Genomic DNA, 21166 nt, shown 5'->3' on the forward strand with positions numbered 1-21166 from the left:
CCATTACTCCTAGATGTTGTGCTCCATAATGCTAATGTATCTTAGCAATGCAATCTCAACAACATCCAGTGGTAAAGACTCCTCTTCCTCTGCCCACCAGAGGATTCCTTCAGACCAGAGAAGGCACTAGTGCCACTCTATACAGCATGGGAGGTTTTTGCTTAACCAAAATTGCATTCACTGTAGGTAGGTTTTCAGCTCACTTCCTCCAGGCGCAGTATCTACAGGGCCCTCCTGGTGTATGTTCAATACATAGTACATACAAATAATCTTTTCACAGTTGAACATGATCTCAAGCAATGGAGCTCAACAGTCCATCTTTACCTTCAGTTGTATCAGTCAGTTTGGTTTCCTAAGATGACACCAGCTGAATGCTCACAAGGCTTTCCTAAATCAGCGGACAGAAGGGCTGCCAGCCAGTCTCATTCTCAATGTCCAGGCAGCCTGAACTCCTGCACCACCTGGGGACCAACCGACTGCCCACATGAAGGTGTTTCAGAGGGTTTAGGCCTGCTTTTGACAGAATCAAGCTTACTTTTAATGGAAAAAGTGCTGATCAGCAGAATTCATTTCACCCTAGGAAAAAAAAAGATACAGACAGGGAAGGTGCGGAAAAGGAAGAGATATGTCTCTGTTCATAACTGAATAAGCCTTAAGACAAAAAAATAAATTAAATGGGAAGATAAGAACCCTGACAATCCCCTCAGGACAAAGCAAGTCCAATAACTGAGGACCTTGCACTGAAAAGATCTGATGAGGTGGTTGTTGAGTTAGGCTCAAAGAGCATGAAGGTGTCTAGTCTGTCAGTAAAAGGCAGAGATCTAAAGCTGTGCAGGGTCTTCAGAAATCCTGAGGAATCAAGGTGTGTGTGGGGGAAATCCACACTGGGGCAAACAGAGGACAAATAGCAGGCAAAATACCAATATCTAGAGACAAATATTGGCAATGTATTTAAGGAAAGAGCTGTGCCTAAAGCCAAATGGGAAGAAATAAAAGGAAAAAGACAAGAAAGGCTGAGATCAGTGGGAAAGCACTAAAATGTCTATACATTAGAGAACAGAGTCTGGGCAAATGATGAAGGAACGGGAGCTACTAGCATGGGACAAAAGTGACTCCTTTAAAGGTCACAGAGGAGGAAAGAGCAATCAATCATGCTAAGAACACAGATGAGTAATTTCAGGAGCCAAAGATAAAAAAGGTAAAGGCGACTAAACAGCACTGTGTGTTAATTATGTGATAGAATCGGTTTGGATCAGTTAAATAAGTAGGGTAGAGTGAATTGGCAAGGCAGGAACTTCCCTGCCAATGGAATTAATTATGTCAGGAGTTAAGCCATATCTAAATCTGACATTAAGGAGGTATTCTTGGGAAACAGATCTTCACAGCAGATCTCTACATTTAAGATGTAGGACTATGCTAAATATAGGAAGTCCTCATTATTTCCATGTGCGTTAGATTTCTTTATTAGTCACTAAAATAAATGCGTGGAGATGTAATTTAGATCCTGTTTTGATAATTAGTCTTGGATTGAATGATCACATATTGATTCAGTTAGAGAAAGAAAGCACAAAGTCGTTCTATAATTCACAGTTTTCATTTCGAAGTGTATGTTTTGAGAAGCTAAGAGAAATCCACTGAACCAAGTTTCTCACAGAATAAGGTATGGAGGAGGCTTGGAATATTTCACAGAATCACAGAGTGGTTGAGGTTGGAAGGGACCTCTGGAGGTCATCTTGTCCAACCCACTGCTCAAGGAGGGCCACCTAGAGCCAGCTGCCCAGAACTTTTGAATATCTCCAAGGATGGAGACTCCACAACCTCCCTGGGCAACCTGTGCCCATGCTCAGTCACCCTCACAGTAAAAAAATGCTTCCTGATGTTCAGGAGGAACCTCCTGTGTTTCACTTTGTGCCCATTGCCTCTTGCCCTGAAGTCCAAAGTTTCAAGTCAAAAAGTGAAAAAACAGCAACAGAAGCCAAACCCTTCCTGAGCCTCAAACCAGATAAAAGCAAACAAATAAATAAAAATAAAACAACAACAAAAAAAAACAGAAGGACAAGCAGATGAGAAATTTTAGGTAATAAATTTCAAATTTTACTTACTAATATTGATCTTCAAGGAGCATCTCTCTTCTTTGCATTTCTTGTTGCCTTTTTTTAACTTCAAGTCTCTCTGCCTACAGCATTAAAAACAGGAAAGCATACTTGAGATTTCCAGTAAGCCAGAAACAAACATTGATTGTTTCAAATCAAGTATTTCAATATTATGTTTTTTAAAACAACTACAGCAGCACTTGGGTATAAAAGTGACCCAATCTCAAATTTAAAAGTATTCAGACATGACCAAACAGCTCTTAGTTGAGAGACCAGTCTGAAACAGAAAACCACACTGTGCTCCTGGCAGACCCACCTATCCTCACAAAGGGCCTCACGAGCCTTCACAGTTCTCATGCCACAGCACTGTTGGGGCCATCTTTTGGTATAACTTGTGCAAAGCTGGTCCTAGTAAGAAAGTAGAGGATGCGAACCACCGCACCAAAGCAGATGATAGTCTTGTAGCACTGAAAACACAGTGGTACCAGTACACATAGCTCTGCACACAGATCTGCGGCCTTCAGGAGCATTGGATACTGGTCAGTTGAATACATGCTAAGACAGATGAAAGTGGGAGACATTTGTACTTAACCAGTGTTATTCTGCCTCAGATACCATGCCCAGTGTAAGAGTCAACCAAATCTTGACACGCAAAACTCCTCTGGAAATCTGGATACCACACAAGTGATTAAGTCCTTTAATATAAAATTGCACATAATTTCCAGAGGAAGGGTCATCTAAGCTGTCTCATCCCCCAAATTCAAGTAGAATAAAACATTAAAATAAAGCAGAAACTAGAGAACTTGCTGCAACAGCAATATGTAGCTCAAGCTAAATTCCAGTCAAAAGGAGGCCAACCAAATTTTTTTTTTGACATGCAGGCAGGTAGGTCCAGTGGGAAGAGCAGTCAAAAGGCAGTTCAGTGTATTAAAAGCAAAAATCAGAAGTGCCAAACCGGGATTTCAGACCTGCTATATTTTGAGCACAGGCTCCCACACTGCAGTTGGTGGGGGGATGCTCCGACAAGAGCTCCCACCCAAGGTTCACAACGACTAGCATGTTGAGCAAACTGCAACCTCGGACTGTCACTCTGCTCATTGCCCACCCTCAAAATGAAAAAAAATAATCCTTTGGTAACCCATCAACCAGACATTGCTCTAAACAAAGTGCCCTGGAAATTTCAGGCAATACCTTGCAGAGATGAGAAGGGATCTGTAGGTAGGAATGGTGCATTTGGTCAGAGCCCTAAATCAGGGAGAGGACACTGTACCTGGGTAGAGGTATTGTGCAAGGCCAGGTAGAACAGGGTGTGTGTGTGTGTGTAAGGGGGAAAGTGGTGTTAAGAACAGGGCTGTAACCCCCACCCCCATAATTTTCTTCCTGTCCTGCAATCAATAACATTTCAGAAAAATTACAGTTCTACTGGCAGTTACTCAATTACTTTGCCTTCAGTGATTTCAGGGTGGGTATTTTTTAATTGGATAAAGAATGACTGTCTGGAAGAGATCTGCAAAACAAGTGCAAATTCCTCCTCGGCATGTATTGGATTAAGAAAAAAAATCCTGTCAGATGTCTGCAGATAGGAAAAGAGACATTATGTTGTGCAGCAATATAAACTGCTGGAAGGCAAATGACTTAAAGTTGTTATTTGGAAAAAAGCAATGGGAAAATAAACAAAAAGAGGAAGAGAAATCTCTGAATAAGACGTCCCATTGCTCAGTCATTTGACATGCTGAGACAGTGGTAGAATGTATGAAATACTGATGCAATAAAAAAAAAAAATCAAACTAAATTAAGGAATATCACCCCACAGTACAGGTAAATTTTGATAGTTTTCAAGGGGTATCTTGGTTGCTCCTAACGCCTCCACCCAGAGATGATTTTTCAGGCAAAAGACTTCTACCCATCTGTGCAACTTAACAATTTACAGGGGAAGAAAGGAAATCTGATGACATCTATTATTGTCAAAGGTGATGTTGATACCCTCAAGACACCAGTAACAGCTCTCAGGCTTTTCCCCACCACTGCTCATCATTGCAAGCTGACGACTTCACCTCTGAAAAAGCATTTGACATAGGATCCACCATCATATTGCAAGGCTCCTGAAAGTTCAAATCCAAAGCTCACCGGAGTTGCTGTGGTCTAGCTCCTAGCTAGAACAACACAGTGATATTAACTTTGATAAATACGATCCTTCAATATCACTCCCATCTCCCACTAGATAAAAAAGAAGGAAATATCCTATAGCTATTCTACCACAAGAATGGTGCCTGAAGAAAACTCCAGCATATTGAAATTATTTACTTGTGGCTGGTGTGACTATTTTCTACTCTGGAGGTTTACCCTGGGACCCCTGCTTAGGACACGTACAAATGACAGGCAACGGAACTGGGACATTCTATAACTAATGACAATCTATCAACAGACATTGCCAAAGTACTCCACATTTGGCATGGTCTTCAAAAACAAAGCCAAGAGTGGAACAGCTGTGATATTGAAGGTAAACATGTTGAAAAGCATTAGCAGAAGGTCTGTAAAGTGCCTGGTTTTAACAAATTCCCAAAAAAAGGCCATTCATGCTGATTAACACAGTCAAATTAAAGAGCACATGATTTGATAAAGAATAAAATGAAATTACAGCTTATTCTAAATCGGATGGTTTCTAAAGATGGCAGGACTGTTACTACGTAATGTAAGAGCAAAAGAAAGTTGCACACAGTAGAATTACACTGAGCCTTTTCACTTCAAATCTTCCGAATCTTTTAATATTTAGTCAAGATTTAGAATATACAAGAAAAGGCTAAAGGCAGGGTAACAGGAACAGAGATTGAATGACATGAAACAGAAATATCCAGTGCACTGAAGTAATGCTATTTTGTGTACAGCACAAATTGCAGAAAGCTTAAAAAACAAGAAGCCGAATATCAGCCAGTTGTTTATTTTCTTGGGAACTTTGATGGCTTTTTCACCCAAAAGACACAAAGGAAGTTATGGTGCAGTCTGGTCAAAATCTGTGATGTGAAGGGCTGCACAAAGGAAACTCAACTGCAGATGCCTGCTACTAATGAGCTAATAATAATGCCACTTCCCATGTACTCCCACACTTTCTGCAGATCAGACACACATCTCAGAACTAAGGACAAATACAGAAATAGGGACTCCCCTGCTAACGTTAAAAAGTCGCTCCAAAATTATTTCAGTGACCACTGAGAGATCACTAGCTTAGAAGAATATCCAAACTGATGCAGCCCAGGGTTATCCCATGAACAAATCAAAGCAGTCCCAGGACAAGCTGCCTGACATGGATCACATGGGATCCCAAATGCCATTCACTGCTACACGTGGAAACTCGAGTACCAGTTCACACAAACTGGTCCTGTGGACCACAGAATGAGGAGGAAGGATCCTTCTTTCTTCTCTCTAGGAGCTGGAGAGAGATAAGATAGATGCCAAGCGCCTTGGTATTCCAGCACCTAACCTTATGGTTAATTAAAGAATGACAGAGACAGGCAGGTGGACTCGTACAGATGGTAAGGCAGACTTTCCACATTTGGGTACTGCTTTGGCAGACACCCAGTTTTCTTTTGGTCACAAAGATAGCGGGAGAGCAGATACTGCTTTTCTCTGCAAAACCAGCATTAAAACAGCAACATAAACAGATCCTACGTTCATAAGCAGCACTGGTTTACAGTACATCATCCTTACAATCAAGGAAAAACTGAGCTGAGTATTAGCACCCGTTCTAGTCATCACGCTTTAGTCTGCAGGGCTTCACCATTCACGTTTGTTGGCAAAGTAGCTCTCCAGCTGTGAAAGTTTCAGGGCCCCTGCTGATAAAGCTGGCTGGCCATTATCTCCTTTCAGACTGTCAGACAATTTGGTTTTTATTGAATGAATAATAACCTTAAGCAAAAGAAGGACTGGCAAGCAAGAAAAGGCGGCTTGTGAATTTGCAGAAAGACATGCTCTCAGTTGATGCCCTGCAGGTGCAGTTGTCTACAAATCTATCACTTTAAATAAAAAAGTTCCTCTCCTGCAGTAACCAGGGCCCAACGTCGGTCGTACAGTACCGGTTCTTTAGCATCCCTTTCCTGTCATCCTCAGCTCTCGGGAGCCTTTCATCTGCAGGCAGGGTGAGATGGCCAAATCGACAAGTTTTAGTGGCTTTCCAGCATGCTTTTCTTGAACACAGAGCTGAATTTTTAATATATAAACATATTCCAAGCAGAAATCTTCATCAGCTCAATCACTATTGTGGAAGACAATCCAAATAAACAAATTCAAATTAAGAGTTCCCTTTCATGCTCCTCTGTTTTGTTTGTTTGTTTTGTGGGTATACTTTTATTTATTCAAATTAAACAGTCTGTTTGGCAAAGATGCTTGCCATGATGTTGCATTCTCCTTTAGAAGAAACTGATAGTTACAGTTTTACTATCTACAACATCTATAAAGATTTTATAATCGGTGGGAGTGAAGGTAAGGAAATTAAAGAGCATGAAAACAAAACTGATACATCAATATATTTTCTAGGTGTAACTATAAATTATAGCAGTCTTGTGACATTTTTCTTGTTGAATGCCCACGAGCAAACAACATATATTTAATAGTTGAATAAAATATAATTAATCCCCTTTCTACCATTGCTATCATCACTGCTTCTGGAGCTATACATGAGCTGGTAACTGTTAATGACGTTTTCACATGATAATATTTATTGCCCCTGTGAGCTACTGCGTATGGGCTTATCCCCAAAGAGTAATGCTAACTACTGAAAGACTGGGAACAGACTAACCCTTAGCTAGAGGCAATTAAGGCTATTTTTGTTTATGCGTGCCCTTGTACGCCATCCAGTAGCGATGATTTTTTAATTAACTCTCAGCATTCAGCTTCTGCACAGATGATTTTTACTGTTGCAGAGACAAAACTTGCAAACTTGAAATCTCCCTTTCTCTCATTACTACTGTGCACATCAGTATCATGCTCCCCCTCTTTTCTTTTTTCATTTAAATTCCATGTTACATTCTCAAGTGAGTGCTACTTGGTTTCCACCAAGGAGACAGGAATGAACTTTTACAAAGGTTTATGCAGCACATAGGACAAGAAGATGTTTTGTGAGAATGACTAGAAAACCCGAACGCAAAATAAAACCGAAGATTTGAAAGTGAGCTATCATTGGTGTCAATATATGGCGAATATCAGAAGGAAAAGTGATCTTACATATTAGCAATCCAGCTGAGTGTGCAAGCCCCAGAGGGGCTGGAGGGGCATCTGAATTCCAGGGTGTACTCAGCACAATGCAGATAGACTACACTGACCTTTTCATGGTTTGGATGCCTTTTCCACCATGACAGGCTGAATTTTCATGTATTCTTCCCATGTGTACAGCAGGCAATTATGGATTTCTATAAGGTCTTTGTGCCATCTGCCACAATCCGGTCTTACAGAGAAAGCTCATGCCAAAGTGAACTATATAACCTGTATACACAACATTAATCCTGACCCTAGAGTTCTCCCTTTCTGCTAACTCTTCAGGATCGATGCAACTGAAAGGCTGGAGTTTCTGAAGAGCCAAAAGAATGCTCAAGCCCCAAAGAACACCATCCTTCAGTCAGCTACAAAGAGAAGGAGGACTGGATTTCCTAACTCCTTGATGCAATCCGGGGCTACCATTTAATTTAATTAGCCTGTTCCATGTAGTCCAGCAAAATCAAGCATCAAGACATGAACTTTGTTATATGACTCCAATTCTGCAGTAACCATGTTTACCTTTTCTCTCTGAATTGCTTTCTTTTTCAGGATTTCAGCCTCTTCAGCTGCCTTTTTTGCTTTTACATATTCTTCTCTCTTTTGCTGTATGACATAAACATAGAAAATTATTTTACATATGTATGTATACAAAGAACACATAAGGTAACTTGATTTGACTCCTGTGTTGCACATCTTTCAAACCTAAAGTGTGTTTGAATAAAGTTTCCAGAATTTTTTTTTTAAAATGAGGCACTGAATAAAGCAAGCTGTGCACCAGCTACTCCAATATTGGCTTTACAAAGACTGAGAAATCTGGGACTGATAAGTAGGCATCCATGCAAGGAATCACACAGCTGATAGATAACTTACAAGCATTTACACCTTTTATAACAGGAACAACATTTCTACATAAGCACTGGATGGGGTGGTACATTGATCAATCAGTTGAAGTGTAGGCAGCATGCTGGAAGATACAGCAAGGCATATAAGTGGCTTTACAACTGTACTGGTTATCATTTTAGATACGATCTGCAATACGGGTTGCTACATATTTATAGCCAGATTTCTCATTTTCTTTGGTGCAGAACATTTGTTTCTAGTTTTCTACTGCGTCCTTCAGGTTTCATGACTTTCTTTCGTCAAGCAGCTGTGAGTTCATTTTATAGCCATATGAAATACTTCATGAGAAGCTTTTTTTTTGAGTTCTTAAAATAAACAAACAAATTTATTCTTCCTGACCTTTTGCTGGTATTTAGATTGCATGAGCATCATTTGCTGTTTTTGCCTTGCTTGAGACTCTGATTCCTTTCCACCTTAAAAAAAAAAAAAGTATAAATTGCATTTTGTGTGAGTATTTTAAGTTCAAATGCCAGTCATTTCAGAACAGAGCAATATAACAGATTGGATGTATGCCTATACAGGAAATTTTTCATAATTACAGTAGCTGTCTGACATTAAAGAGAACAGACAGGAGACCTTTTTGATCATTTTATCCATCCGTCAAAAGCACTAGCTTGTTATTTACAGAGCATCAACTGTATCACCCACTCTACCAGCAAATATTTCCTACAGTATATGATCAGTTCACTGAGGAACTATTCAATTTTCAGAAAATCGGTCACGCTTTGCAGATGAGTCTTCATTTTCAGATCCAGCTCTCCCCACCTTTGTTCAGTTTGTCACACACACATACAGAGTTGGAAATGTTATTGCCAAAAAGTTTCTCTTTTATCAAATTTAGAAGCTTGGAGTCTCTGCCATCTCTAATGGGATGTTATCATCTGTTATCATCTTCTAAGTAATATCTTGGGGCCCAAGGAAGAACCCCCTTTCTGAAATAGAAATCAAAGCCTTTTCCCACAGACCTCATATTCTTATCCAGCTAGCAGAAGGTGACTTTTCCAAAGGCACAGGCTCTCTTTAGAGAACATCTATACCTCTGGCCATTGTGTTCAGCCTTCAATAAAAAAACCAAACAAACCCAAAAAAACCCCAAAAAACCAAAACCAAACCCACAAACAGAAAAAACCCAACCACACAGAGAAAGTGATAAGACTTAAGGGATGGAGGGAGTGGGTTTGATTCTATTATTCTGCTCTATTATTTTCCAAAGTATTTTCTTGGGAAAACCAGTAATTCATTCCCTCAGTTGTTGCAAAAAACAACAGAAAAAACAGCAGCAGCCTCCACATCATTTTGAGGATGAGAGCTGTATTTTCACCTACTGATTTTCTGAGAAGTTCTCCACTGTCTGACTCTTAATTCTACAGAAATATCTGCACTAATTTGTGCTACCTGAGGTACCTGAAATGTAAAACAGCTATACTAGATCTTTCAGGAGGGATCACCCTTCACTAAAAACAGCTTTCTCTACTTACTAATAGAAGGTAACTAATCTCTGGGTGCTTTTGTGAGGTTCAGTGAATGGGAGATCAATTCCCTAAGTGTGGAAACATTCCTATGCACACAGATAACTCCATAAGATTAAGTTCACAAGAAAGACTGGCCGTACAGCATACAAGCAACAAGCTTACAGTAGCAATAAGCATACAGCTGGCATTGTAGCGTGTCTCATCCCCACATCCAGGAAATAAAATTGCTACTAAACAAGTTTTGAAACCTTTTGGATGCTTGATCTGTCTTTCTTTCTAGCCTTTTATTGGCAACATTTAACACTTGTGTTCACTGTACGTTTCTGCATGTACTGCTGGACATGGGCTCTAAACAAGTATTTTACTGATCATTATTAACCATTGCCTATAGCCTTTCAGCCAGGTTTAATTCATTTAAGTTGGCTTGGCTGTAATGTGTCAAATGTTTCACTGAATTCAGAGTATGTCATGACTGGCTTTATGTAATATGATTGAAAAAGAGGCCATTGCATTTATCAGGCATGATTTGTTGCTCCACTCATTGCTTATGGAGGAGGGTGGAACTTGCATCCTTCATTGCTCTTATCCCTCTATGGTACCTGAAATTTTGCCACTCAGATATTACAGATTTCCCTATGGAAAGCACGAGTGTTAAGAAACTTAAACTTTAAGAATTCTCTGGTGATTGCGACTAGATGTGTAGTGTCTTAAAATCACTCTGAGAAAATAATATAGGATACTTTTTTACCTTAATGACTACCTACAGTTGTGAAATTAGAGATGCCACTTATATTTTTTCCTCTTTCCTTGAGCTCTCTTCTGTTCCAAATTTGTTCCTGTGGGAATGATAAGATCTAATAATCTTTGCACCTTACCTCTTTTCAGAGGCACTGAACATAGTGCATGTGTCTCAGTCTCCAGGGGTCTTTCTAAGTGGCAGCTAGACAGTGACTAAAGAGCTCATATAACCTCCTTGAATTCTTTCAGCTTTTTCTTGCTTTTCTTTTCTTTTTCTTCTTAATTTGCTTCTTTCCCAAGAAAGTTTTTAAACGCAGTGGGACCAAAAGAAGTTAAAACTCCCCACACTCTTAGTCACTGCGAGTTTGCCACCACGTGCCCAGTCACACAGCCAGCCTGAGCACATTCTGCATACACCACACACCAAATTTCTGTTTTCAGATTTCCCTTTCTTCAGTAAAAAGCTTTGTGGTCCTCTTGGGGCAGAAGCATGTCTTCTAGGAACTGCTTACAGGCAACAAGCAGCTAGTATGTATGAACTCACTCATGTCTGGCCACATGATGGTGGGAATACAGGGCATGACACCAACTTGTACAGGTAGATTCACTACAGCAAACAATTGGGACTCAGGCTGCAGGGCAAAACAAACATGTGGGACCAGTATCACCTTGACCCCAGAAACAAATCTGGGTTGGAGTCGGTTCAAACTCCTCCATCTCCCACCTGGTATCTATTTTTATACACAGTAAACCACCCCAAACTTATCTTTTATAGCATGACAAAGAAATAACTTAGTTTGCAGGTCAAGCAGACAATAGCCTGCACTGTGTACCCCAAATTCTCCTACAACAGCCAAAAGAAGGAAAAGGAGCTCTAGTTCTACAAAACTCATAAAGGCATCATTATAGTCATTCACTTTGTCAGAAAGAATTTTGTCCCATTTCTATTAGTGCAGTTCCTCAAGGTCATCCCATTTTTGCTGCGCAGTATCCTCATCATGTTCTATGCAGAGGGTGCTTTCAAGTTTTGTCTTGTCAGCAAGTTTCATCAGCTCTCTCTTACTTTTTGTGCCAAAGACATTAAAGAAAGATACTAAAACAAGATAGGTCTGAAGACTGGTACTTGAAAAGCACTTCTAATAACCTTCCTCCTGCTTCAGCACAACCTGCAGCCCTATTCTCTGTACAAGACTGGGGGTGTGTTGCGGTTGGTTTTGGTCTTTTAATTTTTTTTAAACTAACTCCCAAATAGCAATAAATTGAATGCTTTATAGTGGTTACAGTTGCAGAGATCCACTACGGTTCCTCTCACTTGTCTAGAAAAAAGGTTGGTTATCTTACCATACACAATTCAGCATGACCTAAGTTCCTGTAGCTTTTTATCCTGTTTTTCATTTACCTATCTCTGTTGTTACTTTTATAAAATTGTTAATACAGAGCCTCATGCACATTTAGCCTGCAAATGCTTGAAGCTGCAGGGATCACCTCTGCCTCTTCAGGAGCCAGCCATCAGGAAAGCACATGTACCAGCCCCTAACACAGAGGAGTTTTCTTATGGGTAGCTGAAGGGTCTCCAACACATGCTGTCCACCTGCATGCTAATGCGAAGCATTTGTCCCTTCGACACATCAGCCACAGACAACATTGCCAGCAGGAGGGATAATCCACCTCTTTTTCCTAAATGTTAGTATAGAACGCTGATCTCCACAGATTTCTTGAGTGAAAATCTATGCTGTTTTGTTTCAGAAACACCTTCATTGTCGTGACCATCAAAAAGCACAGAGCACATACAGTAAGCTCATGTTAGCCCTTATTGACGGTGCATCTCTTTAATAAGTAGCGTGTGAGAATAAGTGAAAAATGTCTCATGCCCTGGAAAATAAGATTTTGCAATTCATAATAGTTGATTTACATGTCTTACCCAATCTCTGTGGAACCAACTTAATTGGCTCTGGCCTGTGCTCTTTCTTCCACTGCTCCAGGTCATCTAGCTCTTTCTTAGCAACTGAGCAGGTACAAAAAGAAACAAACATATGGAAATTAGAGGCAGTACTAAAAAGCAGGCGGTATCGTTAATTGTATGTAACCCTGAAGACCCATCCAGGAACAGACAAACTTGTTCTCAAGGGGTGCAGATAACCCCCAGGAGGTTACACAGTCACTTCAATGATCAGCTAACAAGGCAAATATTTTGCCTAACTTGAGACTGTATAGTGAGCAAACCCTAGGACTCAACCCCAACAGCAAAAGAAAAAACAGCTAAGGGACTGCTATTACACTTCTTTTTAACCCCTGGGAACCTCTAGGTAAATGCCACAGTATTTACTCCTACAGATAAAGCAGAAGTTGTTATGATTAAGATGTTATTGCTGCACATAGGGAAATGCTTGTGGTGTAACGCTCCCCAGCAGGGAAATGAAGAATAAGTAATTTTCCCTCCCAACTACATGCTTCCTAAATAAAAACAGGGGGAATGCATGATTCAGCTTCAAATTAAGACACTTCAACATAGGTGTCCACATGTGAGATAGGTGGCAAGCTCCCGGTGTAGTCAGTGGAAGTCTAGTCAATGCAGCCAGGGGCACCAGCCATATGCTCTAGGATGGTTGGTTGATTAAACTGCTCTCTCAAATCAACTGACAGAGGGAAAAGAAACCAAGTCCTTTCAATAGCAAGGTGCACAAAGCCTATGGAAAGAGGAGCTGTGTTTTAAAGTAGTACCTCAGTTGCTCTAAGAGCTCAATTCACTCTTACTAAAACCAACATGAACCACATTTTCTAATGGTAGGCTATGGCTAACAGATGCTAACACCAGCTCTCCTCTAACAAGATAAAGCCAGTTCCTGGGCAAGTCTCTAAAGAGGCCCAAGGAGATACCAGCTTGTTATTTCACCTTTAAAATAAGGACTTAGGTAGAGACTGGTTTTGGTGAGGCCCTATTTCTGCCAGTATCCAAGGCAGAAGTACTTGGCATGCTTCAGACTTTGCATGCTGGTGGCACAAACTGAAAGCAGATCTTTATTTAGAGCGGCAGCACCTTTGGTGTTAGTGTCGGAGTCAGCTCTAAGATGATCTGCTTTTATTCCTCCTTCCAGAAGATTATGGTTTGGTTCAGGAGAAATCCATTTTCTTTCTCACAACCAAAGGTAACCCAACCCTACAGCAGGCTGCTGGTGAAGCATTTCAGCCAAACTCACAATGTTTGAGAAGAAATGTTTTTATTGCACTGTTTCCTTGAGGGCCCAAAGTGTGAGAAGGGCTGACTGACACTCCTTCAGCTTTCATATCTTGCACAAATAAATAGCCAGGAGTGCAGGACTGCAGTGCTTGGTCACCTCTGCATACAGAATGTATTTCATGGCTCTTTTGTTGTAACTTTTGGCAACAAAAGCTTTTTAACACATGCCTAATATTTCTGGTAGAGGTTCAGGGTGTCCCTGCTTAGCTACTTTCACCAGCAAGACTTGAAGCCAAGCAAAAGTGAAGATATTTTCCATCTAAAATGATCTTTCCCATTTTCATTAAAAGATCCACCTACAGTCCTGAAACAGAGATTCAAAAACCAACAGTGGTTCTAGTTGCTTTAGTCTCCACATGAGAGTACTTTCAAAAATATGTCTTACTTATATTTTTCTTCTTCCTCCCCCTAACCCAGAGAGCATTCAAAGTTGGGTTCTCCAATCTGAATTCAATTCTGTAAAAGCGGGATAGAGCTAATTCCAGCTGAGTCTTGTAGAATCCAGTTAGAATAGCTCCAGCACTGAAATTACCAAAAACCTTTTCCTGAACAAGACTTATCCTGCATGAAGTTTACCCAGATGAGAAGTTAATCTTAAGAAAAGCCTGCGCGATGATGGAGAACGTTCATAGCACTGACTTTACTGTCACAGCTGCACATATAAAAGCATTTTAAAAATTAGGATAAAAGTTGCAAGGGTGATAAAGTGCACAAAACCCTACACTTATTCAAGTAGAAATAATGCATGACCATATTAGACAACTCAACTTACTTTGCTGCAAGTGGTTTCTTCTGGTTTCATTTGGAGTTATCAAAACATAGGGGCCGACACTAAAATGAAAGAGAACACTCTCTTACTTTTTCTGTCTACAGAAAAACAGGACTGGAAGGGGTTCCCTTCATCAGCAAGGTCAGTTTTCTGCTGTTGTAGCAAACAACTTCATATCAAAATTGGTATTTATTTTGACTCAGCTCTTCAGGAATTTTTTGGTAAATTCTCTAGAAATACTTGTTATATTTGGAATTGGCTGCAAATACCAAGGATAACATTTTCAGACACTTTTGGCATAATCTTCATTTTTCTTATTTAAGTCTTACTCTAGACTGCTGACCTCAAATCTCAGCCATTTCAAATTAAATCACTTCCTCGAATCAAACAATCCCACATGGTAGACTACTACTTCCACAGCTTGCTCAAACACAGAGAAAGACCATTGTATACTGGGAAAGGCACTGGGCCTGGCAGTCCCACCCCATACCTCGAGGGCACCAAGCACCTCGCAGATTTAGGCAGTCTGCCCAAAAAGTTGTCCAAGGAGCGTGCAAAATCATACTGTTTGCGATGGACCCAGGTGACTTGCTCTCTTTGCCCAAGCCTCAGTTTCCTTGTCAGCCTTGCATTTGTCAGGCACCAGGAATTCTTTGGGCATATTTATCTTGCTGTCATGCCTAAGATGCGACTCATTGAATCAGGACAAAGGCTCTGTTTTGCTAGACTTAATTCAAAATGCAGTTGCTGTCTCAAGGAGCTATCAATCTAACATGACAGCAAAGAGACAGGACAGGGTTCAGAGTGTATTAGAGAGTCGAGGTGATCAAAAGAGTGATGAAAACATGTCAGTTCCACTTGGAGAAAACAAAGGGTTTTATCTACACGGTGTACTGTGTGGGTACAAGTTTACACTGCTCCCGCTCAGCAGAAGTTAAGCCACGGGGGTGCAGGTTTACCAGAAACGCAGTTGGCTGCACATATCAGAGTAAGCTCACATCTCTCTGCAGCATTTGGCAGGGTTTTATCTGCATGCATGGGTGCAAATATTTCATCTGACTTCATCGCGAGGAAAGCCCAAGGAGAAGAGCAAAAAACAAAGAATAATGAGGGGTGAAGGCTGAGTCTCTTAAAAGAAGAGAGGGCCACAGGGGGTGGCTAGAGGACAAGCTAGGAAGCAGAGAGAGCACAGTTGGCCGTGGAAAAGTAATGAGAGAATGAGGCCTGAGACTAAGGCTAAAAAGGGGAATGAAAATCATGCAAAGAGATCAAAGTGCAAAAAGCTGCCTGCTGCTGTATCACTGTAATTCAGGGTTTGGGAAGGAAAGTATTTATATCCAATTACCTCTTTCTCTTTGAAGACTTATTCTAGGAGGATATGGATTAATTTATGAGATTAAACTAGTAAAGATAGAGCTGTGAGCTTTAATGGTGCCATTTAATATGATCCTTTCCCTTCTTGCCAGCATACTCTGGTGCCCTTGAGACGGTTCATCACCTCTCCAGTGAATCCCAGACCCTCAAAGGCAGGAGCTATGAGAGCAGCAATGCCCCTCCAGCATTTGCAGCACAACTGCAACAGTTACTTGAAAGAAGTTTTGACAACCCATCTTGCTTACAGCATAACATTCCCCATCAGTGATGGGTTTTCAGATTTTTCTTTATTTGACTGAGTAGTAGCATTTACAATTTATCCTAAACTGCCTTTGACAAGCTGCTGTACAGTTTATCAGTTCCAAAAATATTTTTTAGTAGTTTTTCTTGGCTGTTTCAGATATTAAGATCATATTTCTCTCAAATTCATACATAAAAATTATTAAGTACCTTTTACACTCCCCTCCCTTTGTCAGTGAAAAAAAGGGCTGGAATTGTGAGTCTCAAGGCTACATATTTTCCCCCCAAAAGAACATCAGTGCATCTCAGACATCTCACTGCTTCACAGCACTAGAGGGCAGAAGAGTTTTTATATCAAATGTACTTTGATGACTTCAAACAGTGTTTGTTTGGTTGTTTTTTTTAAATTAGGAATCAAATTAAAAAGAAAGCATGGACCTCTGCATATCTGCACATGTATGAGAAATCACGATACAAATCTAGCCGTTATGCCATGAATAATTTCCTTTATCTGCTCCTGCCTTTTGGCTGGAAGGCTCAGAGTCCGGGAGGCCAGGTGGGGGCCATTCTTCTGACATCTGACCATGGTCATCATCCAGGAGCTCAGAAGGACAGCACAGGAAATAATACAGCAAAGATCAATCAGTTTAAGAAAGGGGTAGAGGTGACATTACACTTACCGCCAGGGAAAGCTCTGCTCTGTTTTCCAGAGAAGCATAAGAGTCATTGTGGTTAAGAGTGCTTACTTAAAGGCCACTTTGGTTTCCATGTCATTGAAATAAAGTCAAAGTTAAAATAAAATGACAATGTCAAGTCTCCACTGCGGGAGGGAAAGGAAGAACAGGATACCAGCCTTTGGTTGTCTTTTACCTACTGCTTATACTTTGTTTTAGTCCAAGATAACAAAAAAACAAACAAATGAAAAAAGAGGATTAGTGAGCTCATCTAATTTTATAGTGTTCACCTTCGTCTCTGGAAAGATAGAGATGTAGCTTTGGGTACTAGGATCAGGGGGAAGGAAGAGCGAGCACATAGTAAACTTCTTGTGGGGTGGGTGAAAGTCAGGGTATGAACTGGCCCTTGCTTTTCAAGCCTACGGCGGGAGAGGAGCCAGATGAGCTGTTGCCTGGGACATACCATCTGCCCTACCACTTCTAACGCTAAAATTAAATCCACACCTAGTATCCCTCATTTTCTTGAGATTTTTTTTGAAGGAAAGAAAGTTAATGCAAAAACCCACCACCAGCTTTCACCTTGTGTTTTAGCCAGTTTGCAGGATATTGCATGTCATTTCTTTGTTCAGACAAAACCTCTGATCCAGTAAAGCCTATAAAACCTGCTACAGCCTGTCAATTTAATATTCCAGTCAGTTTCTGAGTTACCACAGTAGCCATAAGTCTGGAGCAAATTATCCTACTTACCTGGGTAGCAATTAAGGAAATGTGAAGATTTGAAGCTATCAGTGATGTGCAGACTTTTTGTACTTTATACCAATATACGAAGTACTTCAAAATCCACAACCAGAAGAGATGATAAAGAATTTAACTTTTCGGGTTCCCTAATAATGATTTTTATTGTTATATGACTTAAGCCTATCTTTGAGGTAGGGTTTTTTTATAAATAAAAATACAGAAGTCACTGGGGGGGGGGGGGGGGACGACAACATCTTACCTAGGTTATAGCTCTTCAAAGAAGAGAAATAAATCATCTTCTACCTTTATAGATCATATTAATCTTGATGAAACTTTTTTTGGTTTATTTTGTCCACAGAAAATGAGAATGTATTGACTAATTACACAGACTGAACAGATATTAACTAGACTAAGAAAGTTATAACCCAACACAAGAATGTATCTGTATTGAAATAAAAACAAAAAGCAACCTCATATGATTTTTCAAACAGATAGACATCAAATACCACAGTAGTGGGAAGATAAACACCTATATAACTATATATAAATAGATAGATATAGGAACATTTCAATCAGGAGATACATGCCATACAGTCATAGAAAATCTGCAAAGATAGTTTACAGTTTGAGTGATCAGCAACAGAGAGAACACCATGTCTCTAATCTCAAATTCTGAATGCTCTGTGTAACTCTACTCATCTAACTAGCACCACTCACTTTTTCACTTCTTTCAGGGTACGGACCATAGAAACCTTTGTTCTATATTCTTTCAGATTTATACAAAATAGTTTATTTCTAAAATTGAGAAAACACATGAGAACTGCTTTTCACCAATAATGTTTTTTGCAGAGCCGTGCCCTTCAGTTTTTCCTCAAGTCTGCTCCAGCCATCTACCACTGGGGAGCTTTCCAAATGAAGTGTGAAATAGTTTAAAGAGTTACAAAAGTAATGGCTGTTATAAACTATTTCCAGTTCCACTGTGTTTTATACTGTGGGTGCATCGGTACATGAATGCCACAAAGCTGAAAGCTAAATATTTCGCTCTGCTGGGCAATGTGCTCTCTGTAAGAGACAGAAACCAAGGAGAGTGTAGTTGAAGAGCAACACAAATGGCTAAAGCTTGGGAAAAAGACCTGGGCAGGTTCAATCTGGAGGAAGGACTCAAGGGAATATATAGGTGAAATACTGCATTAAATAATATGTTAAGACTGAATTTAAAAGAGAAAAGGGACCAAACTGCCAAAGACAATTGTCAAATATTCTTCAAAGATACGATAAGCTGAACTTTGCATTCAATTATCAGGAACCGTTTTAAGTGCAGCAAGCCCGTGTCACCACAAAGTATTATTTTCACCCAGGCTCCCATGCCTGATGGAGCAGCCATATGCTACTAAGCACCATGAAAGCTGCCAAAACAGAGGTCTACAAGATACCAAATCCCAGTGAGTAGACAACAACTGTCCTGTAGGTATCCCTATTTCGCAATGCACACATGGCCAGATGCTAACGATAACTGACGGCTACGGTTCTAGACCTCAGTCGAACAACATGCTCTGTGCCCCAGTGGTGCCATAAGCAGAGCTCTGGGAGGGTGTACAAACCTTGCTTGCAGCTTTGGGGATCTGGCTTTCTATCGTTACTATCATCAGCATCTTACCAGTTTACAGTTCAGAGACAAAAGTGAATTACTGGGGCTTAACATTATACACTGTCTGATTCATCCTAGCTGTGTGTGCGCTCTTGACACGAGAGGCAGAAAATAAACTGCATTAGCAGAAAATGTTTATCATCAAAAGTCTGCATTCATGGATTTTGTCCTGTGTTTGCCACAGGCTAGGAGTGCACTTAATTACCACAGTTCAGCTGATGTCTGGAAGCTTATTAAGCCAGGGTAACTCACTTCTATATCTGGTCCCTCTGGTTAACTAAAGCTTTCATTAAAATGGCCAACATTTTCGCCATAGTGAGGCCTCAGGATAAAACAGAGTTAAATCCTGAAGAAGTGAACTTGCACGGGGAAAGAGCGAAAAGGAAAACAGCAGCAGAGAGAGGCCCAGGAGAAGGTACGAGTCAGAAGCAAGCAGGAAAACAACAGACCTGCGGCTCTGCTGTTGGCACCCAGATCTCAGTTCTCCAGTACCCACAAGCTTGTAGAGAAATTCCTGGAGGTAAAATTTGGTCCAAAGAGTAAAACTGAAACTCAGAACCAAATTTCCAAGAGTTAAGATGGGGCTTGGATTCAGCAGCTTGGTTTGGGATCAGCATGCGATGACAGGTGCTTCAACCAGCACCCCACTTGGTGCAGTAAACACATCGGTGCTGGAAGACGATCTTAACCACCCTCTAAAGCTCCAAGGAAATTGTCACAGTGATGGATCAAATCAGGGAGCCAAGGGACAGCTCTCAGCCCAAACTTGGCTCGCAGCACAGCTTTCTCTCTTCCCTGAAAATGCTAACCTGCCATTAGTCAGCATATGGTCACGGGCAGACTACACCAACGGAGAGAGTTTGCTGTTGCAATGTGGTAGACTAACATCGGACCCAACAAAGTCTATGAAGTCAGATGTGGCCATGTTTATGCTGTCCCCAGGCCCCAAAGCAGCTCAGTTACCTCAGCACAGCACAGTGCCAGGGATGCAGCGAGTGCGCCAGAGCCAGCTGGAGCGCCTGCTAATCAGTAGCTATGAGGAGCGCAGAGCATCTATACGTGGGCAGGCCAGGCACTGGGCTTGGCAACACCAGCGCTGAGCCGAGCTACCCCCCGCAGAGGTGTCTGTGTGTTGCGAGTCAGGCTTGCCAGCATGCCTGGAGAGCTGGGCAGGTCAGATGCTGTATCACATGAAGATTAAGACCTAAGCCAGCGGTATGTTCATCTCTGCTTCCCTCACTTTCTTTTCAACAATATATTTCCTCCTCCTCTGCCTCTGTACCACAGTATTTGTTGTCCTTTTATTGCCCCTGCCCAAACACGCTATCCTCACATATGTTCCTTATTCATCGTCTCGCCACAGCCCCTCATCAAGCTATGCATCAAGGGAACGTGTTGGGGCTTGTGCAAACCAAGCTCTTCCAAGAAAGCCTTCTAATACAGTAGTTAAAGGGACTTACTTCCACCCATCCACACATTATGAGGAACACAGCAACCCCCATCATCCAGACCAACAGAAATCTTACTGCATAGTTATCCTCTTACATGGACTCAGCCACCAAACACTTGGCTGACGATAAGGATGGCTACTGACCACATCGAAACCAGGCATCTCTGAATTGCCCCACTGGGCTGTAAAGAGTAGTCCAGCAGCCTCAAAGATAAGAGAGCTGGGAGATTTCTCCTGTGCAGCAAATGCAGAGCTCAACTCTAAATAGATTGTCCATAATTCAAATTACCCTTCTAGCACTCCCACCAGTGGCAGGGCAGTGGGAAAAACAAGCATTTTGTTAAGCATCCGCCTCCAGTTTCATAGACTAGTTTGGTGTTTTTAAAAAGAAATTTCAGATTGTGAAAGAAAATAAAATTTTCAGAAGAACTGCTAAGTATACTCTATCAGCAAAACATTGAGACGTCTTACAACACTATAGATATATATTTTTTTTTTTAATTCAGGATGAAGATTGGAAAAGGAAGGAAAGAAAGCCCTGATGGATTTGGCTCTGGCAGTCAAAGAATACAATTTCATGAGTCA

The 21166-nt window shown here is 40.9% G+C and overlaps 1 protein-coding gene across 1 annotated transcript in view; it reads right to left on the bottom strand.

Moving 5' to 3' along the window:
- Positions 1-21166, bottom strand: part of EPSTI1 (epithelial stromal interaction 1) — a 51348-nt gene that overhangs the window by 26751 nt on the left and 3431 nt on the right. The window contains exons 2-6 of the mRNA XM_009463110.2: positions 14461-14519; positions 12372-12455; positions 8580-8653; positions 7860-7943; positions 2103-2176 (exon numbers count right to left, since the gene is read on the bottom strand). Coding sequence (XP_009461385.1) covers positions 2103-2176; positions 7860-7943; positions 8580-8653; positions 12372-12455; positions 14461-14519 — 375 coding nt within the window. The remainder of the gene's footprint in view (positions 1-2102; positions 2177-7859; positions 7944-8579; positions 8654-12371; positions 12456-14460; positions 14520-21166) is intronic.

Source organism: Nipponia nippon, unplaced genomic scaffold (assembly GCF_047370975.1).
Source record: "Nipponia nippon isolate SJK-2023a ecotype South Korea unplaced genomic scaffold, ASM4737097v1 scaffold_2, whole genome shotgun sequence".
Taxonomy (NCBI): domain Eukaryota; kingdom Metazoa; phylum Chordata; class Aves; order Pelecaniformes; family Threskiornithidae; genus Nipponia; species Nipponia nippon.